The sequence below is a fragment of the Xiphophorus hellerii genome, chromosome 12 (genome assembly GCF_003331165.1).
Source record: "Xiphophorus hellerii strain 12219 chromosome 12, Xiphophorus_hellerii-4.1, whole genome shotgun sequence".
NCBI classification, from domain to species: Eukaryota; Metazoa; Chordata; class Actinopteri; order Cyprinodontiformes; family Poeciliidae; genus Xiphophorus; species Xiphophorus hellerii.
The window spans coordinates 23,220,189-23,246,721 of record NC_045683.1 but is presented as its reverse complement, the minus strand read 5'-3'; the positions used below and the strand labels follow the sequence as shown (position 1 = coordinate 23,246,721).

General features: G+C 38.3%; 2 protein-coding genes across 3 annotated transcripts; one reads left to right on the top strand and one right to left on the bottom strand.

The window, feature by feature from the left end:
* Positions 1-1,930: 1,930 nt before the first annotated feature.
* Positions 1,931-17,596, bottom strand: LOC116729205 (transmembrane channel-like protein 1). Its single transcript, XM_032577582.1, has 3 exons — positions 17,509-17,596; positions 2,793-2,816; positions 1,931-2,490 (listed from the first exon to the last, which is right to left on the bottom strand). Exons 1-3 carry the CDS (start codon positions 17,543-17,545, stop codon positions 2,021-2,023), a joined length of 531 nt encoding a protein of 176 aa, XP_032433473.1. The 5' UTR covers positions 17,546-17,596; the 3' UTR covers positions 1,931-2,020.
* LOC116729202 (uncharacterized) lies at positions 4,369-14,451 on the top strand. Of its 2 annotated transcripts, none has more exons than XM_032577580.1 (4): positions 4,369-5,215; positions 5,434-5,494; positions 6,046-6,199; positions 13,958-14,451. In XM_032577580.1, exons 1-4 carry the CDS (start codon positions 4,511-4,513, stop codon positions 14,088-14,090), a joined length of 1,053 nt encoding a protein of 350 aa, XP_032433471.1. In that variant the 5' UTR covers positions 4,369-4,510; the 3' UTR covers positions 14,091-14,451. The 2 variants fall into 2 exon arrangements, with proteins under 2 accessions (XP_032433471.1, XP_032433470.1); XM_032577579.1 differs by having other exon boundaries at positions 4,369-5,278.
* Positions 17,597-26,533: the final 8,937 nt, after the last annotated feature.

Genomic DNA, 26,533 nt, shown 5'->3' with positions numbered 1-26,533 from the left:
TATTCTACTGTAATAATCATTTCACTCGTTATTTGTTCCCTTTTCACCTCATTTCTTTCCCACCAGGTGTGATTCTCCAGACCATCCAGGGCAAACTTCTGAGACCGACGCACCACAAAGTAAATGAGGTATCCACTTCCTGCCAAGCAGCACAACACCAGGAAATTGGCCAGCACGCGCAGGAAACGAGTCAGATGGATGTTGTCGTCCTTTCGGCTCTCTTGCTCCTCCAAGATTGCTTCCTGCAGATGTCAGGCAGCACAACCGACTAACTCTGCTGTGTTGTTTCATTCATTGCTCCACTGGAAATTAGACAGAGAGCAGGCCTGACCTTAAAACTGGTGGTGATGGAGGCAAACTTGTTGTCTGCTGTCTCAGGGTTTCCTATCAGGTAATCCCAGCTTGTGAACATTTTCCAGCTGAAATTGAAGCTGTTGTCATCTCCGACCCCTGACTCATTTGCATTACGCGCCATCCTTCAGTCAGAAAGAATGCATTCTCTATGCAGCCTCATATAATGAAGACATACTGTCATTCAACACCTGCGCAGAAAACTTACGTCCGTATGACAACCATATAGCTGTAGGCCACTGTGCCCACACCGACTAGGAAGTACGACAGCGGCATACGAAACTTGAACCAGCCAATAGCGCGCTGGTTGTTATAGTAACCATAGAAGAGGACCGAATACTGAGCGTAACCCTATGAGTGACATTGAAAAAGATTAAAAAAGCAAATTAAACATCTTGTTTTAGGTGGAAGTAATCAATGTGTGTCACATCTCTAACTGACCCCAAAGTCCCAAAGGACAGCAAAGTCCATGGCACCGGCTTCCTCAGCTCTGGGGACAGTCTTTCTCGGGATGCTGCCATAGGGCCTCCCCATTAATGCCTGTTCAAAAAAAGTATAGAGGAGAATGATCAACATGAAATATATCTAGAGAGCAATGAACAAAAAGAAACTCCAGTTTAGGTTTCAAAGCTGGAGTACCTCTGGTACCATAACCAGGCCGAAGGTCAAACCAAACAGGATCATGTTGATGCCGTACATCCACCGTAAGAAGATGAAGTATGAGGCAACTGAGGAGCCAAAATGACCTGAATGGCACATTAAGTACAAAAGCTTTTCACATTTTGTCATCTTTCAACTACAAACATTATTTTCATCTTATTGGCTGGTAGATCAGCATGAATAAGAGCATATTTGTGAAAGGTAGACATGGTTTCATAAACTTTTTAACAGTCAAAAATGCACCACACACTATTTAATGTACTATTTTCCCCTTTTTAGAAGGAAGATCATGTATACTCAAAATGTGTGTCTGAAAAGATGTTCTATTCAAATACATTTTAACATATGTCATATGTCTTCTTACTCATAACAAATGTTTGAATCTTACTTTCAATCTCTTTTATTTTCATCTCCCATGGAATGCAGGCTGTTTTGAAGTTCTCAAAGTCTCTTTGAAACTTCTTCCACTTCTAATGATGCAATGATTACAAAAAAGTTTAAACGAAACAGTATTAATTTGAGATTTTTTTTCTGAATAAGTGAACGTTGGTGTCTACTTGCCTTTGTCATCATGACCTTGTATGCGTAGAGCTTCCTGCCTTTCCCTTTCCCCAAAGCTCCCTCATATTTCTCCACAAATAGCTGAGACTCTCTAAAAGTCAGTAAATAAAGTATTGGCAAGTAACTTTTTTAAAGTCATTTTGTTTTTTGTTTTTTTAAGTAATAAATTAAAGTGTACCGTAAAGTGACAAGTTTTTGTTTCATTGGCCAGGGCTTCCCCCTCAGACTTTGGATCAGCTTCTTCTTCTCATCCACTGCCTCCTTCAACTTCTCCAACTCCTCAGGTGACAGTAACTCAGGCCTCACCTCTCCATCATTATTGACCTCTTCCTCATCCTCACCTTCCTCACTGGTCTCTGGCTCTGAACTAAATCATTTCAGAAGACTCTGTTAATGAGTGACGAGACATTTTCGTTTAGAAGCAGGAACTATCACATCACATGAAGCATTACCTCGTTTCAACAACTTTTTTGCGCTTTTTCTTCTTCTTCACTCCAAGTGCTTTTTCTTTTTCCTTAAGTTGATCTCCACTTTCTATTTTCTCCTCATTTTTGGCACACACAGGTTTCAGTTTTCCCTTTTCACTTCTTTCCTGAGCTTCTCCATCCTCCTTCCCCTCCAGCTTTCTGGTTTTCTCATTTTTGATGTTCTTCTTTGATTTTGTTGTCTTGGCCCTGGTTTGATCCCGCTCACCTTCGTTCCCCTCATGTCCGCTTGTTTCATGTTCAGCTTTTCCTCTTCGCCTCCTACGCCTCTCTCTTCTCTCTGTCGTGGATTGAGATTCCTCTCTTATTCCTTGCACTGACTTGGATGATCTTTTTCTTCTCTGATTTTCCCTCTTGCTTTTTGGTCTGTCACCATTTCTTCTCTTCCCTTTGTGTTTTTGCCTCTCATGATTTTCTTGAAAATCTTCATCACCTGGTGAGAAATGAGAAGGGCGAGGGAGGTGATTTTATTTTTCCTTGCCATCTGTCCACCAGCTGCTAAACAGATGGACAGTTTAGCAGCTGTCCATCTGCTAAACCAGATCCACCTGGTTTAGTGTTTTTATTTCCACAGTAGGATGATTTGGTGAGATAAAATCTGGTCAAAACACAATCTCTGGATGTAAAGTTCTGCTTAATGTCCAAATTATTTTATTTTTTACAATAAAATAGTTCCCAGAAGTAAATAGTGTGAAATATTTTTATTCATGACTGAGATTTTACGTATTGACTCACCTGCAAAATCCAATTCAATATCAGCTGTGGGAGAAAAACAATTCCAGACTAAAATTAGGACGACTGATAAAATGTATTCTACTATCAACATATTGAATCTGCAGGCATATAAGTTAGTATGTCGGAAAAACTAAAAAATTATACAGATTAACTATGGACAGACATGTTTTGCAAGCAGAAGTGTTATGTTTTGTTATTTAACATACATTTTAAAGCCATAGAATGTTTTAATCTCCAAGGTTATTTTTCAACCATCTTTCTTCATATCAACCAGAAAGAGTCAGGTGTTAACAGGCTTTAATCCCAGCATGTCCCCTTCTGGCAGTACCTAAAGTCTGTGTGGAATTTAGGAAAAAAGGCAAGAGAGAGTGTTGGAGGTGCAGGACCAAACAGGAACATGGGAGACGCTGTTAGACGGGTCTTAGGGAGGGAAATGAAAATGATCAAAACACAAACACTTTTTGATCAGGAAGGAAACATCAGGCTGTAAATCTTTAGTCCTTATTAATTTCAATAAAAAAATACTGATTATGTATTCTCTGATTATTGCAACATTTTTTTTGTACAAATGTGTTGTCAATCACACACTGTAAAAAAAAAACTGTAAAAAAAACGGTAAAATGTACAGTAGAAATTTGAAGGAATTTTCCGTTTTTACATTTTACAGGTATTTTTCCCGTATTTTCAATTTGGCGCATTGCATCATGGGAACAAGAACCTGCACGAAGCGCAAAATCTTGTTCTGTAGCCATTCAAAGCTCTCTCTCCGACACTGAATGTGTATCCTGGACCCAGGTTGGACTTAGAAGTTGGAGTAATCGGTTTTTGGCACCTCTGGGGTAATGTAAAGTAAATCAATAAACATTTTTTAAATTAAAAAAACAAAACATAGTATTAGTATAGATAATATTTCAGACTGGCGAACCGCTATCTTCTTGTAAATACGGTATAATTTTGCATTCGTTTTACTAAAAATGTTTTTACTCATATTTTTTAAATACCGTTTTTGGTTCTGAAATGTAAAAGTAAGACGAGGTTATTTATAACGGTGACCGCTTTTCTCTTTTTTTTCCCACACTCCAAGTACGGCGCCCATTTTTGCATTTATCTCTTGAGGAACTTGCTAGCTTGATTTTTTCGACCATCTTAATAAGAATGTGTCTCACATAGCCCCCCAAATTATTGATATATATGACAGTCGTCGTCTGCTGTGAGTTTTCTTGATTTAACCTTTGGTGTTATGCGTTTTTTTCTTTTCAATATCCAAACTGTTGATAAATGGCGCGTGAAAGTTAGCAGTTCATGGCGTCATACTGCTTGTGCTTATTCTTAAATGTCAGGCTGTAGTTATTTTAATTGTTAAGCACAATTTGATAACCTGGGTGTGAGACGCAGGTGGGGTATTTTTTTTTCTTACTTTGACAGGATAGTTTTTACGTCCAGACTCCAGCTTTGTTATATATATATATATATATATATATATATATATATATATATATATATATATATATATATATATCATTTAGGTTTAATCTTGTGTTCATATAAATATAATTAACATGTTTTTTGTTTGTTTGTTTTTGTTCTATTGATTCTATTTAGAATTGCAAGCTGATTCTGCCCCCACTACTGAACCTTTGCAGCTGAATAGCCACCAGCTGCAACTATCACCTGTGACTTCCGGTTCCTGTGAGGCATATCCTGTGCCATGGCACAAAATGCCACCCCAACTTATGATTGCTGTTGAAGAAAAGAAAAGACCAAAACCTAAAGACAGAAGGGAACTTGTTCGCATCATCATTGATGATGTTCTTGGGAAGGACCAAAAAAGGCCTGGAAGAGCTAAGTTGAGGAACATTGCACAGCAGATCATAGAGCAATATCCCTGCTCTTTCCAAGACAGAGAGGTCAATGGATTAAAAGTTGTTGGAACAGGATATGATTCTCTGTTTATACAGCTTGAAAACAGAGTTGAAAATGTTATGAGACCATTGAGCTTTGGTTCAACAAAGAGACAATGCGAAGATGAAATGGCATCACAGAAAAAGTCTTTGCCTTCAAATCGCTATGGTTGTGTGCAGTGGCAGCCAACTGCTGAGAATGTGACAAACCTAAAATTCACACAGGAACAACTGAAAACTGCCTTCCAAACAAATCATTTTCCAGAGTCTGATGTTCGAAGAATGGTGGCTGAAACCTATAGCATCCAGCGAGCAGCAATCAACAGAGGAAACTCCATCAGCAAGTTATTAGAAGACTGGCCTTTTCTCTTTGAAGCAATCCACCTGTTTGATCACACAACCACCCTTCTTGGCTTCCCAGTACAAACCAGACTGGCAGAGGAATTGTCAAAGAAAGAAAAGACAATAAAGGACTTCCTTGGGTCCAGAGGGGTGGATATTCCAGGAAGTGATGCTGTCCAGGTGATTAGTGGAATCGCAAAATTCTTCAAGGAGAAACCAGCCCAACTATTTTGTCAAAATGAGGTAAATTTACACTGTAAACATTTCTTTTTGTCCAAAAATATTAACAATTATTTTTTGTAAACATTAGCTGTTTAGTTCCGTCCATTATTAGAAGATTTACATGCTTTGGTGTTTACATTTCTCTATTTTGTGTATATTTTCTTTTCTCTCCTTAGCTGCTGCATCCAGAGAGTCCTGATCTTGACCTGCCAAGCACCCCATGCATCTTTATAATGGGTGTGCAATTATTATTATTTTGCTTTCCTCAGTCTGTTAAACTTTTGATTCAAAATTCTATATGTACTATGTTTTCTAGAATAACCTTCAAATAATGTTAAAGTTTGCAAATATACATTTTGATGCAATATCATACACATTGTTGGAACTGAATACCAGTGGTCCCCAAAGTCGGTCCTGGAGGCCCGACATCCTGCATGTTTTATTCTCTCCCTGGTGGTAGTAACAACCTTTCAGCAAGTCAATGTTCCTCTTAGGCCTCTAATGAGCCATCATTTGATCCACGTGCGTTAAACCAGGGAGAACTAAAACATGCAGGATGCCGGCCCTTGAGGACCGACTTTGGACACCCATGGATTATACAGTATTTTGAATAAATGTAAGGACAGAGAAAAATATGTTGACAGGTACGTGAAAAAAAAGTCATATGAAAATTAATATAATAAAACATTTTCTATATAATTACTGCGCGTATTTAGAACATATTATGGACATGTTCTGGTCACCTGTGGTGGATCTTAAACTCTTGTATTAATGATTTGTTTCTTTAGGTGAACAGCTTTTTAAAGTTGCTGTTGACCAAATGATTGTGAATGACCACATCAAGTCACCCATCGCTGCCCTAAGCTACGCCTTCTCCATGTTTTATGTCTTGAACATAAAATATCCAAAAGACATGTCCCTGACACTGGAATTTATACAAAGGTTGGTATATTTTTGTTGATATTTTGAATTATTTGGTCTGAGCAATAATAATTGATTAATTCTGTGCTTTTGAAACACAGTTCAGAAGCATTGTCTTATTTTCATTGTTTAATTTTCAGTCAATCTTTTTTTCCCCTTTTTTTTACAATTTTATCAGTTTCAAGTAACTTCAGTGATTGTTACGGGTTTGCCTTCATTAAAAGAAGTGTACCAACAATTTTGTTGTTTCAGTGATTGTTCATTCAAATTAGTCATAGTTGAGGATTGTCAAGGAGTTATTTGCAACTGTTGAGACAGTCCAGTTGCATGACTGCAACTGGACTGGTGATCAGCTGCACTAATTGGATTGCCTGGCAGATCCAGAAAGCCGCTGTATGACAGTGAAAGTCCCAAAGGAGTTACAATTACATGGAGAAATCTGCATTTCAAATCAGTGAACATGAAAATGGGCTTTACATACATTTAGCAAATATGCATTGGCCTCTGCAATTACTGAAAGAGCAGATTTGACAATGGCTTATATTGACAATATTTTAAGCTCTGGTAGGTTTAAAATAAATTAACCTCTCATGACTGTAGCACAGTTGCACAACATTGAATTGAGTACATTTAATGTCAAATGGATGGTTCTGCAGCAACAAGGTACTGTGATCAATTCCTGGTTGGAGCTCTTCAGTCTGGACCTTGCATAATTTCTATGCATTGGTGGAGCAATGTTTAGTTAACTAGAGGTTGTAAACTACTTTAAACTTTAAGTGGACGTTTATAAAGGTTCCTCTTGTTTGTCATTTGTTGCTCTGTAGTGGATTGGTGAAAATCTTTCTCGATCACATTCAGATTGAGACCTTGCCTATTCTTTATAGACTGTCTAGACTCTTGTGTCATCTCTCATTCTGTCCTCTCTTCAGCTCAGGTGTTCAATAGGAGGAATGTTGACTTTTTTTTGAATCACTATCATTCTTTTCTTGCATAGTTCAAAAGATCTTGATTTAAAATGGTGTGTTTCGAAGTGTTCCCAGCAACCTTCCGACCAAAAATGGCATAACAGCACAAGTATTCGTCTCCAAAATATCCAGTATGGCCTTGTTGGGCTGATATGCACAAGTGCCAAATGAATACACCGCTGTTTTGTTTAAACAGCAGTGTATTTATATCCTTTACACAAATTTAGGAAATCAAAACAGACACAGGCAAATAATATTCCTAACTCCAAAGTCAATGGATAAAACACAAGATCAATTTCAGAGTTAAAAACACCAAAATAAACATTATTAAAACTTTCCTATATATATAAAAACTGCAGCAGGTACAATTTCTAAAAAAACAATTGGTCTCTCTAAATTGTCCTAAGTGTGAATGTGTGTGCGCAAGGATAAATGTGTTAGATGATGATGGATGAATATTTGTTAAAAGTGTCTGACAGTAAAATATGAAACAGAGGATCTGTGAAAATTCCTCTGACTCTGCTGCTGTCCAGAAACAACCAATCAGAACCAAAAGACAAACTTTGGTTCTGATTGGTTTCTAATGCGTTGAATGTGTCTCAGCACATTCAACACATTAGATTACTAATGTACTGCAGCCATGCAATTGGCAGAAATACAACCTAACATTATATCATCATTATTTATAGAATGATTTAGAAAACAAAATGCTATACAGATTTGTCAAAACTATTTCGACCCATATTAGAACTTTGCATTCATTTCCCTTCATTTTAGTTGCTGTGATTTTGCTTAACACAGACATTTTCCCTAACCCTATCTAAAACTTAATTCACATTTTACCTCTAAATGTTACCCCTGACTCAAAGCAATGAGTCCATCATATTAGGACCAGGCTTTGGTCCTAATATGATAGAACCAATATGACACAGGACATATAATGGTGCGTTCACACCAAACACGTTTTGAGAGTCAGGCGCATCTGATTTACATTCAACATCTATGTGGAGGCGCGTTTGGAGCGCCTAGCGGCCGTTGGGAGCATTTGACATCAAACGAGTCCATGGCATCCAACACTCCACATAGACTTTGAATGTAAACTGGACTCACCTGACCCTCTATAGGAGTTTGATATTAATGCATCATTAGAATATTCAGTTCCATTGGTAACAATGACATCCGCAGTGATGTCATAACTATGATATCACAAAGGAATCTCTCTCTTGACTGTAGTTCACAGACAGTGTTTTCTCAGACCTGTTCCACAGTTCTATCGCGACAGATCACTCTTTAGAGCACGTTCGAAATTAATCCTTTCAGAGAAGAAATAATTTACCAGAATATAGATATGAAGCAACAACAGAATACTTGTGAACATGAAGCTTTTCCAGCTGAGCTTTCATGGATTGAAATGATGGAGCAAAACATCCAAGTCGACTACGACGAAATCCTTGTTTTTGACAATGACAGCGAGCCGGAAGATGAATCATCGGAGATCCAGGGTGAACCAAGTCCTTCCGGCGACTTTGAGAGCCCAAGATCATTGGAAGTCGAGCAGAAAACAACTCCTTCTGCTGGCTTCGAGATCACCCCCTTAGTGGAAGACGAGGAAGAGTCTAGCCAACACGTCATCAATCTCACAAAGCAGGTAGACGATCTTAAAGAAGAACTGCAGAGTAAGATTTTTGAACTCCGTGAGGAAAGAGACAAAAGGATTGCATGTCAGGCTGAAGTGAAATCACAGCAGGAGGAGATTCATAAGCTGCAAAAAATGTTGGAAAGAGAACGTCATCTGCAAGTCAAACGTGAAGGTGAATCAAAGAGCATTCTTCAACAGCTGGATCACTTCAAGAGGGAGGCAGAAAAATATGAATCCCGCAATAAAGGTCTGATTGAAGTAATGATTGAAGGATACAAAGAGAGACTTAAATTTGAGGAACAGATCAAAACTCACACTGAGCAAGCTTCCAAAATCAAAGAACAGGAGGAAAAAGTGAAATCATTGCAGGGTCAGGTTGCAGACCTGAAGATAAAGTTGAAACTTGCTCTGGAAAACAACCATCCGAGAGTCTCCACCCAACCAGAGGTCCCCCTGCAAAAAGAAGACTCCCTGCAAACAGAAGAGACCAAGGAAAGACAGACCTCCAATCCATCAGGGAGGTCCGAGGAAAGATGGACCTCCAATCCATCAGGGAGGTCCGAGGAAAGACGGACCTCCAATCCATCAGGGAGGTCCGAGGAAAGACGGACCTCCAATCAACCAGGGAGGTCCGAGGAGAAGCAGACCTCCAATCAACCGGGGAGGTTCGAGGAGAAGCAGACCTCCTATCAACTGGGGAGGTCCGAGGAAAGACGGACCTCCAATCCATCAGGGAGGTCGGAGGAAAGATGGACCTCCAATCAACCAGGGAGGTCCGAGGAGAAGCAGACCTCCAATCAACCGGGGAGGTCCGAGGAAAGATGGACCTCCAATCAAACGGGGAGGTCCGAGGTAAGATGGACCTCCAATCAAACGGGGAGGTCCGAGGAAAGATGGACCTCCAATCAAACGGGGAGGTCCGAGGAAAGATGGACCTCCAATCAACCAGGGAGGTCAGAGGAAAGACGGACCTCCAATCAACCAGGGAGGTCCGAGGAGAAGCAGACCTCCAATCAACTGGGGAGGTCCGAGGAGAAGCAGACCTCCAATCAACTGGGGAGGTCCGAGGAAAGATGGACCTCCAATCAACCAGGGAGGTCCGAGGAGAAGCAGACCTCCAATCAACCGGGGAGGTCCGAGGAAAGATGGACCTCCAATCAAACGGGGAGGTCCGAGGAAAGATGGACCTCCAATCAAACGGGGAGGTCCGAGGAAAAATGGACCTCCAATCAAACGGGGAGGTCCGAGGAAAGACGGACCTCCAATCAACCAGGGAGGTCCGAGGAAAGATGGACCTCCAATACAACAGGGAGGTCTGAGGAAAGATGGACCTCCAATCCAACAGGGAGGTCCGAGGAAAGATGGACCTCCAATCAATCAGGGAGGTCCGAGGAAACATGGACCTCCAATCCAACAGGGACATCCGAGGAAAGATGGACCTCCAATCAAACATCGAGGTCCATGCGACCAACCTCCACTGGTTGCATGGAGGGGCTTCGTGTTGGCGTTGGCCTGAAGGCCAGTCTAAGCCCAGCTCGGCCTTTACGCCGACCCACACCCAGGTGGTACTAACCTGGATAACAATCCAAACCCAGGTTTTGCCAACACTGGGCATTATGAAAATTCAATGTTTTACACAAATTTAGGAAATCAAAACAGACACAGGCAAATAATAATCCTAACTCCAAAGTCAATGGAGAAAACACAAGGTCAATTTCAGAGTTAAAAACACCAAAATAACCATTATTAAAACTTTCCTATCTATAAAAACTGCAGCTGGTAGAATTTCTAAAAAATTAATTGGTCTCTTTAAATTGTCCTAAGGCAGCGCTTCTCAATTCCAGTCCTCAGGCCCCCCTGCTCTGCATGTTTTAGATGTGCCTCTATACCAGAACAGCTGATTCAAATGATTGCGTGACCATCAAGTACTGCAGAAGCCTGTTAATCACCCATTATTCAATCCAGGCGTGTGGCAGAAGGGAAACACCTAAAACATGCAGGCAGGGAGGGCGTGAGGACTGGAATTGAGAAACACTGTCCTAAGGTGTGAATGTGTGTGCGCAAGGATAAATGTGTTCGTCTCCAAAATATCCAGTATGGCCTTGTTGGGCTGATATGCACAAGTGCCAAATGAATACACCGCTGTTTTGTTTAAACAGCAGTGTATTTATATCCTTTACACAAATTTAGGAAATCAAAACAGACACAGGCAAATAATATTCCTAACTCCAAAGCCAATGGATAAAACACAAGATCAATTTCAGAGTTAAAAACACCAAAATAAACATTATTAAAACTTTCCTATATATATAAAAACTGCAGCAGGTACAATTTCTAAAAAAAACAATTGGTCTCTCTAAATTGTCCTAAGTGTGAATGTGTGTGCGCAAGGATAAGTGTGTTAGATGAATATTTGTTAAAAGTGTCTGACAGTAAAATATGAAACTGAGAATCTGAAAATTCCTCTGACTCTGCTGCTGTCCAGAAACAACCAATCAGAACCAAAAGACAAACTTTTGGTTCTGATTGGTTTCTAATGCGTTGAATGTGTCTCAGCATATTCAACACATTAGACTACTAATGTACTGCAGCTATGCAATTGGCAGAAATACAACCTAACATTATATCATCATTATTTATAGAATGATTTAGAAAACAAAATGCTATACAGATTTATCAAAACTATTTCGACCCATATTAGAACTTTGCATTCATTTCCCTTCATTTTAGTTGCTGTGATTTTGCTTAACACAGACATTTTCCCTAATCCTAACCCTATCTAAAACTTAATTCACATTTTACCTCTAAATGTTACCCCTGACTCAAAGCAATGAGTCATATGACACAGGACATATAATGGTGCGTTCACACCAAACACGTTTTGAGAGTCAGGCGCATCTGATTTACATTCAACGTCTATGTGGAGGCGCGTTGAGGGCCGATGTGGCCGTTTGACGCGTCAAGAGAGTCCATGGCGTCCAACACTCCACATAGACTTTGAATGTAAACCAGACTCGCCTGACGCTCAAAACGTGTTTGATGTGAATGAACTATTAGAATGTTCAGTTCCATTGGTAACAATGACATCAGCAGTGATGACATCACTCTTTGATGCATCAAAAGAATCTATTTGCTAGAGAAGTCTACCAGCGACACACCTTGTTTTTGTATTAAAAAAAATTTAGATGTAAAAAAAATTCGGAGGTGAACAAGCAGGCATCATAATTTGGAAATGGTGTTTGAAGCCAACAGGCAAGTTTAAGGACGGAGCAATTGGTGCGCACCCCGTCGTGCCCAGTACAACGCTTCAACTACAAACTATAAACCTAGCTTAATTCCTCTTTACAGTCATTGTTACTGGTGCATAAAAAAACTTTATTTACAATAAGGAAACAATGTTTAGCCTGGTGGGGGGCAAGTAAAGCATGGTGGCCCGCCAGGGTTATAGTACACTGAGTACACTGCATTGGCTATGCGCCCTTATAGTTGCCAATTTATTCATAGAAACAATCAAATTAATTTGATTATAAATTAATTTATAATTATGCACCTTTATTTATTATACCAGAATACTCAGCAAACCTTGGTTGTTGTGGCTGTTTCCCCCAAATTTACTCTTGGTTGGTATTTTTAAAGTGTTTAATGATCTTTACAGAATCTTGGTGACCCTCATAACACCAATCCTTGCTACAGTTCCCGATGTTTAAAACGTTTCAGCTTTTCTGACTGTTTGTCGGGCGAGTTTAGGCAAATATCTTTCATAAGTTATTTATTGACTTATGAAGAGCATTTGCTTTACTTGAAGGTTGTATTTTCTTGTTTTTCTCATTTTGAAAAGTGGATGAGGGACATTGTACTGAGGGTCATAGCTATATTTCAGGAAATAACTAAATGATTAATTACAAGAACGGTTGCATTGATTTATTTTACCATTAGGGATGCCAATATCCGAGACATTTTTGTAGACGTGATTCCTTTTTCATTTTTACTGTGAGCTAATACAGCTGTGATAAAGATGAATTTCATGCCTTTTTGCACATCTTTACCAGCCGTCGCTGTTATTGTGAGGAACGCTATATTCAAAGAAACATCAGGTTGTGTAGAAGTCCAATATGTTTCCTCCACTCTGCATTTCATTTGCTTTATCTGCTGAAAGCTCCATTGACAAACTGCTCTGAATGTGCAATTTCATGCTGCAGTTTACCAGGTAGCTGCAGGTGTTAAATCAGAGAGGGTTTCAAATCCTTTCCATTAATATTCAACTTATACCCTTTATGTTCTGATTTCTTTCATCGTTCTACGTCTTCACCTTGCAGCAAGAACAGCATGACTCAGAATGAAGAACCTCCTGTGGCTGAAAAGCTTGTTTGACCCAACCCTTGAGAAAAGCCATTTAGCAGTGGAATTAACAGTTTTCTTCTTTAAAAGGCTAAACTGAGCTTTGCTCTGCTATGTTATGGACATTAATTTGGCTTAGAAGCTCAGTGTGAGTGATGTAAGTCAACTTTCTATGGCTATCTCTAGGGTGTCAATTGTTTGAAAAATTGATTTGTTTTGAGAGGCATTAGTATTCAGCCTAAAGACACACTCAGCTACACAATTTTTGAAAAAAAGAAAAGGAATCCTGAAGGAAAACGTGTAGCCAGGTGTTACAACATGAATTCTGTGCAGATTTTTGAAAATGTATTAGTATTTTAAGACACAGCATGTTTGCTGCGAGGGTCATTCATCTATGTGAGAAACATTAAGGATTTCAGTGCATGTAGACGGATGTAGGGAAGTCCAATTAACTTTGTTGACTTTTTGCTTTGATTGGGATTCCAATTGGATTATAAAACTATTTAAGGGAAAAACCCAGAGCTGAGAAATTAGGACAAGACACTGACATATCTCATGCATGGATAAAACAGCCAGATCACTAAGCTAGCAATTGGTGTTGTTTGTAAGCATAAAGTTAATCCAGTACGAAAATGCTCTCTGACAATGTATATAGCTAATGTGTCCTACCAACCTCAATAGAGTAAGAAGTCACATTACAGGAAAAACCCCCATTGATATGCCCTTCAAGAACCTTTACATTTTTCAATGATATGAAAAATTTATTTGTCTTATAATGTAATTTGGACGCATCTGTCTGTATGTTAAACTCAAGTATCCATTCCCTTTTTTTTTTAGAGTCTTTCTGGGCTTAAACCCCAAACGAGGGTCAAAGGCTGAAATGAAGGGGAAGAAGCATCATCACATTCCACCCCGACTGCTCAAGTTTGTAAATGAACTGTATGACTTTGACAGTCCATGGAAAATTTGATTCTTGTAAAAGGTGATGCTTCATAATGTTCTCTGTTATGTTGACAGCAGTTCAGAAAATAGTAGTTGGATGTTGGTCCTTGTTTACACCTGTGATTTTAATCTTGTAATGCAAATTGCAAGATTAAAATTGTATTTTTTTAATGTTAGTGTTGGATTGTGTTAATTAAATTAAACTTAACAAAATTATTAAATTGACTTCAAAGTCTGGACTCAAGAATGAACTTTACATTGACCTTAACAACTTTAAAAATATGTTTGACTGAATATATAATTGAGAATGCAATTTGTAATTATATTGTAATGATGTGTTGATATGGTATTGAAAAACCATGAACTGCAAAATAAAATTTGCAAATGGATTGTTTATGGTTTCATTGTTAACCCATCTGCATGAGCTATTTTAACACTAAATTTCATGGTCTAAATGTCCTTTTGAATAAGAAGTTGAGTTTTGCTTAAATTTATGTTTATTTAAAATGTAGTGCTTTATATTTATTACTTAGTCAATGTCTAACACAGACTTGAATGGTTTGAATGTCAAAAATACAAGTTTTTAAGTAACAGAAATGCTTGTGAATATACTACAGATTTACTGGAAAAATACGGAAAATTTTAGTTAGGGATTAACAGAAATGCAAGTTAATTAACATTGAAAAACTGTGAAAATACCGTAAGAAAACAGAAAATGTACTGGCTGAAAATTACCAGGATGTTTTCCTGTTTTTTTACGGAATGTTTTAATACATATTGTAAAAAAACGGAAAATTTCAATTCATTATTTACAGAAGTGTTTGTGAATATACAGGACATGTACTGTAAAAATACGGAAAATTTCAATTATGGATTAACAGAAGTGCTGGTAAATTTAACATAAAAAAATGCTGTTAAATTACGGAAAACTTATGACCAGAATTTCCGTAAAAAAACAGAAAATGTGCTGGCAGAAAATTACCAGGACATTTTCCTGTTTTTTTACGGAATTTTTTTTTACTGTGCATGCTTGAAAAATAGATTTTTAATCTCATTGAGTTTTTTTGTGTTTCAATAAAATCTAAGTTAAAAATAATAATTTCATAACCGTCAATCACAACTAAATATGGTTTTAAGGAAATTCTGGACTGCAATGGATATTGCTGGACTAAACTCTCTTAAACTGCCCTAAATACTTATAACTGTAACTCATATAGCTAAGGGACTTCAACTGCATCTTAAAACTTATACTAGAAAAATTGCTGTTCCAAGCGAAACAGCTGTGAGAATTCAAATCTACAGAATGATTTCTGCAGAATATGCTAGAAAAAGTAGAACGAAAGCATAAGAAGTAGGAAAAAAACTGAAAAAAGCCAAACATATTTTTGCTAAATAGTCAAATTCAGCAAAAGATGTTTCAGCAGAAACAGAATCTTGTATGTAACCGGAAATATTTGAAAAAGTTCAATAGAAAAATGTAGCAGAAGACGTAGCATAATTCAGCAGAAGCAGAACATTTTGATATATGGATTGCTTAAATTGATGGAAGTTTTCAGAATGCCTTTGCAGACAGTAAAGCCAGTAAAAACAAAAGGCATCTGCAGAAAGGTAGACAAGCAGAATGTTGACACACAGATGTAAACAGAGCACAAGAGAAAAACACATTGAAGAAATAGACAGTGTGACATGTCTGTGCTCCAGAAGAGTTTGACAAAAACCCCAAAGACCTGCAGCTATGATAGTCATAGTTCCTTAAAGTAGACATATGTGGCTACGTCTTGATGCATAAATTGTTTCTGTGCAGTTAAATATGTATGAACAGCATAACTTTGTTTGTCAACAAGTATGAAAAGTTAAAAAATCGTCAGTTACTAGAGTGTACACTCTAACAACTGACAGCAGTTAGAGAATTCCACCATAGGATTACATTGTAAACCTGAAAACAATCAAAAATCTGCATAAAACTTAAATTGTGGAAAAATCATAGGAGATATCAAAAAGCCGAGACATTGGAAGGTAGTTTAAAGTCTTGTGACTTGTTTAAAAGTTGAATGGAGTTTCTACGATGAAGTAGGCAGAAGTAGTAAGCTGTGAAAAAGTAGAAGATTTTAGCTGAATTTTGTGAAATATTTTTGAATTTCAGTGTATTTCAATGGGCCTGAAATTTGCACAAAAGCACAAATATTTCAAAAAGTGCAATAGCAAAATTTAGCTAAAGATATAGCAGAAATCTCCAGAACATACATGCAGTAATGCATTCTCACTGATTAATAGAAATCATGCACATAACTGTAGTCATATGATATCAGTGCTTTATAACCAACCCCTCGCATTAGCTTTATTAAATCCAGTCAATTTTTTATATTGTGGATGCCACACTGACTCCATTGACTGGCTGAGCCAAACCTTATTGTGCACATGGGACTATTGTACTGTTGTAAATAGGGATAAAGAGGAAAACAAAGAGGACCACTGACAGACCGAACAGATATTTATGTAGTTGGTCTTTTGATGTGTGTCCTTAGTGTAACCGGAGTGGGCACCACATGGGTCATTACGGTCAGGTGCAGCCGAGGGGCACAAAGGAGTCAAACAATAGCCTGGTGAAGTAGAGAGGGGGAGGCTAAGCCTACGAGCATAGGAGAGCAGGGACCATCTCCAAAAAAAGGAAAATGGGGTTAGTTAGGAGGAAACAATGTAAAATGGCTTGTAAAAGTATTTTTTTGTCCGGCTACAGCCACAAAATTCAATGTACTTCACTGGGTTTTTGGGTAAAAGGCCAACAGTAAGTAGAGCATATTTGTGAAGTGAAAGAAAAATCATACTTTGTTTTCAAAATTGTTTACAAATAAAGATCTGAAAACTGTGGAGTCCAAACATTCAATATCTCATATCTTATATTCAATATCTCTATCTCAGTATTCAAGATCCAGTATAAATAAGGCTTTTTGTGATGCCCTTGGTTAGAGAATATTAGTGAACACGTGTCAGCAAAGACCAAGAAGGTTGTAGAAAAGTTTAAAGCAGGACTGCATTATAAAACAACATCCCAAGCTTTCAGTACTGTTATCTCCACCAATTAAAAATAGAAGGAGTATGGCACAACTGCAAACCTTCCAAGACATGGTCAATCAGCAATTGGCCATGTCCACCATCTGGCTTTTATGGGAGACAGGCAAGAAAATGTCAATATTGAAACAAAGTAATAAGAAGAGCCCTTTTAATTTTTGACACAGGACATATAAGGACTGGTAGAGACCAAGCCTAAAGTTTCTTACCTGCACACAAAATATTATAGATAATACTAAAGTGGGTGAAGTATCTTACCCTGCTTGTATAACAAAAATCTAAGCTAATTTATGATAAACCCAATCCTGAGTTGTACTATATTAGAAAAGCAGAGCAGCAATGCCTATCCAGTAATGTGAACATGGTCAATATCTTACTGTCGTTCTCTGAGGTGATCAGGGTGTCTACAGGCATCTTCCTCTCATGGTCCTGCGTCTTCTAGAAAAGGCAACATCAGGAGGTGATGTGAACTGCAAAACAAACAGAGCTGCAGGGTTTGATACTTCCTCACTGCTGCTGTACCTTCTACATCACAAGAGGGGAAACCCTATTCAAGCTCATGCACCGCTTTGGGGATGAAGGGTGTGGGTGCAGGTCCAGGTATATGTCTTTTTGCATGTGCGCTGATGGCTTGGCACATGATGGGTAACTTGCCTGAGAAGTTTACTTTTTCCTCACCACCCATCGACCCGAGGCAGGAACAATGATGAGCTGGAAACTCTAGAGCCAAGCAATTTCACTAACAATCAATTATTCAAAACTGTTATGACTGCCTTTTATGCGGCTGTGTGTGGATTTGAAAGATTATGCACCACGTGTCAGTGAGAGTGAGAGTGAGAGGTCTATGAATGGGGATGGCAAGACAAAAACATGGAGGTTAAAGGCAGGCCAGGTAAAAGTGAGGATGAGGGCTCTTTGTACAAGAGTGTTCATTGTTCTATATTAAAGTGTCAGGGTTCAACAATTACTTGAGTATTAATTTTTGACACACTTATAGAAGTTTTGTCTCATTTGACCATAACATTTTTTGAGTATGTTTATAATGTATATGTATAACTGATGGATGGTCCATTCATTTTCTGTTCCCCCTTGTCCCTAGTGGGGTGAGGAGGGGTACATCCGCCAGGCAACACAGAGACAGGCAGGACAAACAACCATGCACACACACTTTAGGAGAATTTAGAGAGACCAATTAACATAACAGTCATGTTTTTGGACTGTGGGAGGAAGCCGGAGTACCCGGAGAGAACCCACGCATGCACAGGGAGAACATGCAAACTCCATGCAGAAAGACCCCTGGCCGGGAATCGAACCCAGGACCTTCTTGCTGCATGGCAACAGTGCTACCTACTGTGTCGTATTGACAAATTCTTTCAGTCAAGTCATGTATCTCTGCAGCTTCTCTGGAGTTCTAATGGACATCTTAGCTTCTTCTTTGATTAAGGTTCTCCTCATCGATGGCGGTAGGAGTTTCTCCTGTAAATGTCCTGGATTTAATAGAGCGCTATACAAGCACAGGTCATTCACCGTTTGCTTGGTCAGTCAGATTAAGTTGACGACAACCGAATCAAACTGCTTTACTGATGTAAAGGAATGTGAGAACTCAAAGAAAACTTTATTAAAAGATGATAAATAACTAAATGTATAAATTAGTCTACAAGCTAAACTTCTGTGGGCCAAAGTGGTTGATCCATCTGAGTCATCTCAATGTGTGCTTCATCCTGCAGGGGAAAAAAAAAAAAAGAAAACTCCAGGATTCAGTATTAGCATTGTTTTGGTTTCATTTGCTTTATTTTTTAGTGAATGTGTTTTGATTACTTTGAATGTAACGCTAGCTAATAGTTTTGCACTACTGTTTATTTCACAGAGAGTTGCTTGTTGTACGGCTTTCCATTTAAGACCTTATCTGAAACCATAACAACTTTTGGGATGTATTACAGTGTTAACCTGAAAAAGTATAAAAGCAACCATTTTAAGAGTTAAGTTTTTTGATGCAAAATGTCATGTGTTTGAACATGCAGCATGCAACGATGTAGAAAGAAGTAACGTTAGTGCTAGCATAATCCTGTAGGAGGCGGTATTGCTCCAAAATGAAAACTTTCTAGTAGCAGGAAACGATAGGTGTGCCTTCTCAAACATAGTTTTGGTCGTACATGCTTCTTGTTTTGTATGTACTGATAATCTGGAGTTTGCCTTTTTGAATTTAAGAGGCCAAAACCGAGTGTGTGTGTTTTGGGTGAATGACTTGTTGCAAATTGTTCCGTTTTTCAATGCTAGAGTTAGCCTTATCTATCTACACAGAACACAAGGGAGGTGGAAAGAGTCAGTGAGGCCATTTGAGTAGACTGTGATGTTAAAACAAACTACAGGTTAAATAATGTAAAATAAAACATAACTAAACCACAACTATAGTCATAATGCATGTGTCCTCATAATGGATACTGAAATAATAATTTTACACTGAAACTGCACACCAGCGCAATTAAAAATGCTAAATGTAGGTTTATGTACCTGTGTGCAAATAGTTTGGCTTAGTTTTTCTGATATTGATGCTTTGTTACCATATTTCTGCCTATGGCGTAAAAGTACCAACATGTAAGAATGTATTTTTCTTTTGAAAGCTGCTCATTCCAGAAACCAGTTAGTCCAAATATTCGCCATTATGATCCGTCCTACTTAAAACCAGTTTCCACCACAGAAAGTGTTTGTTTAAAATGGAAATTTTGAAGGATCCAGTTTTATCACAACCACTTGGTAAACTGTTTTTTGCTTAGTTTTGTTTGTTTATTGTTATTTTGAACATATTCTTATATCAAACTTGCTTTGATGATTTGAATGTATTCTTACAGCTTAATAAGGTGTAGCACAACTGTCCCTGACACCTGTAACAAATGTTTTTATTTATACCAGATCAGGTTTAAGCTCAAATAATCCAGTATTTAAAAAAAGAGAAGTGATTCAGTTTCAGATTGCCCTGCACCTCTGTTTAATCGTTCTCCTATTTTGTTTGTTTCACTTCTTAAAGCTCTGCCTATCCCAGGCTGCAAATGGTCTTTTGATTTCACTAAGACAAATTATACATTTTAGTAACATATATAATTATTTCAGTCTTCATCATAATTCTGTAATCTTTAATCTAAACTCACCCTTCAAAACACAGTTTTATAGAAAAAAGATTTATTTTTTTTTTTTTTTTTTACATTTTTTAAAAATTAGTCTTAGTCTCAGTTTAATGTTATTTTCAAAGGGTCTTTTTCTTTGCACCCAGAGAGAAGTCACGTATTTCACAAAATAAAACTCATGTTGTATAGCTTCACTAAACATAGAGTGAAATATTTCATTCCTTCATTTTTCTTAATGTTGATGATTATGATACATGACGAGAACCCCCTTTTCTCAAGGTTACTCGCCGCTAACATAATGAAAACACACAACTTTTCTTTGGACAGTCATGGAAAATTGTGGAAGGCTTGACAGAGAACATGTGATCTTTGCACAAAACATGCTGCCCATTCTTGTTGTGAGGCTCACTGTGGAGCCTGGTAGTTTTTTGGTGTCATTATATTGTCAGGGCAGTAAATGATAGAGAAGCATTGGTGAGTTATAGTACCTCAAGTTGATATTTTGTTTAAGCAAATATAACATTTGTTTGTAGCTGTCAGTATGAAGGTGTTAGGCAGTGCGCCATCAACCTGAAAGAGCTGAAGAGTTGCCAGGCTCTCTGCTCACAACAAGAGTGACAGGAAAAGCTTGAGGCACAGGGAGAAAGGCTTTCTGATGAGGTCATCAGACCTTGATTTAAATTCATGGGAGAACTTAATATAAATGCTTTGTATTGTTTTTCATCATGCAATAAAATTATGTTCAGTCAATTAATGTTACCTCGCAAAGTTACCTGTTTTATCCTTGTGGCAAGAGTAGGAGTGATTAGCGTAAAAGTTTGTTTCTAATGTACAGTGCAAAAATACTCCTATTCCTTGAATCTTCCACGTGTGTTGCATTACAGCCAGTGTTTTTGTGTGATTTTATGAAAGAACAGCAAGAAGAGAATGATTGTGAACAGTGAAAAAATATTATACACGGTTTTCATAAATAAAAATTTTGAAAGTTTGTTGTGGATTTCTATTCCGTCCTCTAGAACAAAAGAATAACATTTTTGACCTGTTATTCTTTGGAAAATACCTCAAATCAGACTGATCTGTCAACTTCAGTTTTTAAGTGTTGCCATAGACTCATTGTTGGATTTAGGTCTGGTTTTGACTAGACTGCTCCAACACGTGAATATGGTTTAATCTGAACGATTCAATTTTGGCTCTGGTTAAATATTTAAGGTCCCGACCCCATTAGGGACAAAGGGTGAACAGAAAATGGATGGATGGATGGATAAATATTTAAGGACTTTCACACACTGAAAGGTATATGCCTCCACTCCAGTCTCAAGTCTTTTGCAGCCTCTAACATGTTTTCTTCCAAGATTGCCTTGGGCTTTGCTCCATCCATCTTCCCATCAACCCTGATGAACTCACCTGTCACAGCTGAAGAAAAACAACCACTATATTTTGTGGTGCAAACGATGTGTTTAAGGTAACTTGCAGAGTTATTATTACACCAGAAAAAAACATTTCTGGATTTTGTCTTTTATTGTATCCAAGCATGGCTTTTGGCAAACATCAAATTGAACTTCTTTTGATTTTTTTTTCTTACCAATTATCCATAAAAGAAATTGGTTGCAATTGTTTTTATGTAGGAGACTCAATCCCAATAAAGTACCTTGGAGTTTATTGTTGTAACATGACAAAATGCAAAAAAAGGTTAATTAGGTGTGAATCCTTGTGCAAGGTGCTGTATTTTATTTATGTTTTTAGTGGTGTAGCAAAACATAAATGCAAAAAAAATTGTCTGTTTGAAACCTGTCTTGTTTTTGTTCTAGAAAGAAGGAGAGTAACTGAAAAGCGCAAGCTAATCCAGGTGTGACTCAGACTGTAAACACATTTTTTTGCCATCGGCACAGATATGAGACAATGACGACCTGGCAGATACTTGTATTCAAGCACAATGAATGATTGTTTCAGCGCCATACAGGTTTTTCTGTACCTTCAGGACCTACTTGGATGACAGATTGCTTTAGTGCGGCAGTTAGACTAGTTCTAAAATGAAAAAAAAAACAGAGCCGCATTCAGTTTCACCAGCACTCATGCCTCTAATGTGAAACCCACTTTGATCTCTCCCTAGCTTCCCCATAATTAAAAAGTCCCTCTTCCTGTTTCAGCTTTCTCGGCGCCTGAAAGAAGCTTTCACACCAGCTGAAACTTTTCACATTTTCTCCATTTACATCAAATGTCAAAACTCAGTGTATTCCACAAGAGATGTATTTTACTGAGCAACACAAAGTAGAGTGAATTTTTGATGTACAAATGACACTTTTTTTTTCTAATAAAAATCTGGGGAGTGTTCATTTGTGTCAGTCAATAAGTCAATCAATCATTCCTTAATTTTAAAGCACTTTTGTATGTGTACACAAAGGGTCTTACATATGATTAAAAACTGGAAAACAAACAATAATAAACAAACAAATAGAAAAGGATGAGCTATCCAAAGCTATGCACAGAAAATAAAATAAATGTGTGCATAAATATGTAAAGCAGACAGAGTGGATGCTGATTTTTAGGACTAAACAAGCACTAAGCAAATTGTTAGGAAGCATTGATGCAAAATTAATCAATAAAATAAGATCTACATTTGTAAAGGCTAGTTTCCTGATTATGTTTCCCAGCAGCAGTATGCATAATTTATGAAGTTTATGTGTTAAGATGGATCCTTGTGGAGAGCAGATCTCAGTTTGTAACGTTTAGACTTGAGGTTTTTCGTGCTGACAAAAAATTCACTGCATTACAAAAGATTTTAACACCTTTAAAACTGTTACAGAGATGCCTGACGTTTGTTGTTGTAACTCAACAATGTGAAAAGTTAAAGCCACTGTAGCCAGGAAGTGAGCAGCAAAGGAAATTCAAGCTTTCAAAACCTACAAATCAAAGGGGAACCTTTGAGAAATAGACAGCTCACATAAAATGATGCAAAAAAGGAAGTATATTGCTTAGTTAGTCAGATTTTTTTTTTTCTCAGCCACAATGTTTCAGTGTGACTAAAAGACAGCATGGCGAGCATGCATGAGTAAAAACCACGTCATCCAGAGAGGAGGCAGGTCCTGTAAAGTCGCTGGGTGTTGTTAGGGCAGGACTTGGCGTCAGAAACTGACAGATTAAAGGGAGGAGGGGGGCGTGGCTTGTCCCTGCAGTCAGAGTAGCACGTGGCCATACCCGTTTGCACGAGGGAGCAGCAACAAAGACCAGCCAGTCTGTGGAGGGGAACGGAGCAGAGCTCAGGACATCTGCTGCGTACACATGCACACGCTCTTACTTTCACATGCACGGGCCGGTGGGGGGGCTTTATCATGACTCACAGGCGTGCACTCATTCACAGAGTGTCAGATGTCAGCTGGAACAAGACAGACCCACATGGATCAGCTTGTAAAGGGAAACAGAAACAATATTTTTTTTTCCAAGTCTGCTGCGTGTTCATGCAAGGCCTGCAGGCTTCCGCCTCAGCTTTTTTTCTTCTTTTTTAAAACAGGAACCATGGCCACAAATAACTTAAAATACCCATAAAGGAGGCTTGCACACAACTTGAGAAGGTCGAGGAAATAATTTAAGATTATTTTTTTTTGAACCGGGGAAGTTATTCCAAGCCTCCTTCCTGGTCACAAGTAACAAGAATGATAGTCATGAGAGATGCAGGAAGCAAAAAAGAGCAAAACAGAAAGTAATCAAAAAAATTACTGTCTTTTGATCCGATTGTTCTTTGTTTCTCTGAATGTCAAGATTGTATTTCTCTAAAAACCTTCAGCAAAAATTACAGTAACAGCAGCATAAGTGGGCCATAATTCCCCACATCACAAAAATGTTCTTTGAGCACCTTCTCCTTTTTTCTGTTTACTAAATTTAGCACACACTCAAACACAGACACAGATGAAGTGCTCCTTTGTAAGATATGAGTGTAGAAAGAGCAGGAAACAGAGGTTTAAAGTCATGTTTTTGGTTAAAAAAAATAAAAAAAAAACTTTGCTGCAGAAGTTATCAAGCCCCATGGACGGCCTCACTAAACAGATAAGCTGCCACTGCCACAAGTAGTTCCCTTTATCAACAATGTCTCACCCATAAGACCCCAGACACAAGCAAGCCGAGGCTCTGTCTGTGCGTGTGTGTGAGGGCGTGTGTGTGTGTTGGCTGGGCCAATATCTGCCTAGTAACTACAAACAGGCTGCTCCAGATTCACATAAGTAATCCTCAGAGCCTCTTACACACACACACACACCCACACACGCACACACACACCCACACACCACATATGCACACACACGAATGCAGACATAACACACGCCCACACAGAAAGATGGCTGTAAATCGTACAATCTGTCGTCATGGCAACATTGTCACTTTTCGGTCTCTCACGTGCATCCGTCATGGTCGGGGAAGAGAAACGGATGAACACCTACATCCTACAAACGGGTGGCGATCCAGAGGCCGAGCTACGACACGAGGGGGATGGGTGATGATACTCAAATGCTGAAAATCTCCCAGTCTCTCCTCAGCTGCACACCCCACACCCACCCTCTTCAACCCAGTGAAACCCATGAACCTTCACATACTCACCACACACATGCTCCTTCTTTTCTGCTCTGTTAGCACAACACTCTGACACAAAGAGCTCAGTGTGATACACACACAAGGTTCCCTTTCCTTGCCCGCCTCCAGCCCTCGCTGCATGTGTTTCACTTATGCACGTGCAAAAAAAGCTTTTAACCTAAAACCACTTTTAGTGCTTTTTGGAAATGTACGTAGAAATCAACAGGTTTGACTGGCGATAAACAGTGCAGTTGTTGCTTTTACATCTTCACTGTGACCTTTGGCTTTCTAATCAGCGTTTCACTCATCACTGATTATTTGTTTCATGACTGTAAGCAAGATTGGGAAAATTTCAAAGGAAAAGCAAACAAAACACAACATCAACATAATGTGGTATAATAAACAAAAAGTATATTTGTGAACATAAATTCTTCAGGATTAGTAATATGAGAAAGGCTACTTGACTCAAGCTCAATCATATTGTATTGATAGCACAGGTGAAGATCAAAGACTAGATTTAAGTCCACACTTTAACTAGGCCATTGTAATAACAAAAAAATATTATTTTTCAATCAAAACCATCCCATCAGAGCTCTGGCAGTATTTTTATTGGTTTTACTCTGCTGGTAGGTATACCTAGGAGCCAATTTTGTGTTTTTTTCCCTAGCCTCTATGAAAATACTGCTGAGTAACCCTGTATTTAGATTTTCCCATCTTTTGTATCCCTCCAGAAAAAGCCTCTCGACAACATGATGAAATGTGGTGTATCACATTAGGGGTGGTGTGTTTGGGTGACTTGCAGTGTTAGTTTGTAAATTAAACAGTTCCGTTTCGATCATATTTTATCAGAGCACATTCTTGCACATGATCACTGTATCCATTACAATGTTGCATTATGAAAAACATTAAGTAGGGTTTGTTATGCTTTTTTAGCAACAACTTTCTTCTTGCCTGAGAACCAGAAAAGGCCAAACTTGTGTCCCTAGTTGTAAATGAACAAGTCTCATTTTGTACATGTGTTCATTAAATGAAACTACAGCTGTCTGTGTAAGCAAACATTGTCTGTATGGGTGTTTTTCTTCTGTGGAAGAGAAGGTTGGGTTCCCCTGAAAAAGTTAGGTAAATATCCACAGCCAGAAGCTATTTTTACTTTCACTTCGCTCCACTTCCAGTTTCTGCTTGAAGCTGACTGGGCAAACCGTGTCTGTGCGACTCTTCTACCCTTCCCTGCTTCCAAGAATTCAACCACTAATAGCTAACAGTATGTACCCTCAGAACACTAGCACCACAAGCGTTTGCTCCCTCTATAGCACTGCTTGTAGTGCTTAGAGACATGTGGTGCCTGACGTAATACACGAAAAGGTTAGGGGCGAATGTGTTTGGACTTGTTAAACCTCAGGGCAAGTGATACAGCACCAATAACACATTATACGTCATTGGTAAGTACACGTTTTTATATTTCACAACAGCACAGTAGATAACATGTTCTTGTGCCAGAAGATGTTAAAAACAGACATCAAGGTGAATCTTCCTTTTACAAAAACAAACAAACAAACAAAAACAACCCTTGAAACTTTTGTCTTGATGAACAATCTAGTAGTAATGTAAGACTCTAACTCTGTGGTGTAACTAAATACCTTTTTTTAACATGTTACCCCAAAGTATCTAAATGATCTCAAGATCTGGGATTTGTCTCAGTCCAGAATTTTACATTGTTTTT

Bases quoted from the DNA above. Each gene is read 5' to 3' on its own strand.
- LOC116729202 (XM_032577579.1), top strand. From the start codon at position 4,511: ATGCCACCCCAACTTATGATTGCTGTTGAAGAAAAGAAAAGACCAAAA. The intron at 5,279-5,433 runs GTAAATTTACAC...TTCTCTCCTTAG, and splicing joins AACTATTTTGTCAAAATGAG to CTGCTGCATCCAGAGAGTCC. The intron at 6,200-13,957 runs GTTGGTATATTT...TTTTTTTTTTAG, and splicing joins ACACTGGAATTTATACAAAG to AGTCTTTCTGGGCTTAAACC.
- LOC116729205 (XM_032577582.1), bottom strand. From the start codon at position 17,545: ATGCCTGTAGACACCCTGATCACCTCAGAGAACGACA. The intron at 2,817-17,508 runs GTAAGATATTGA...TTTCTCCCACAG, and splicing joins GATCACCTCAGAGAACGACA to CTGATATTGAATTGGATTTT. The intron at 2,491-2,792 runs GTGAGTCAATAC...ATTTCTCACCAG, and splicing joins TATTGAATTGGATTTTGCAG to GTGATGAAGATTTTCAAGAA.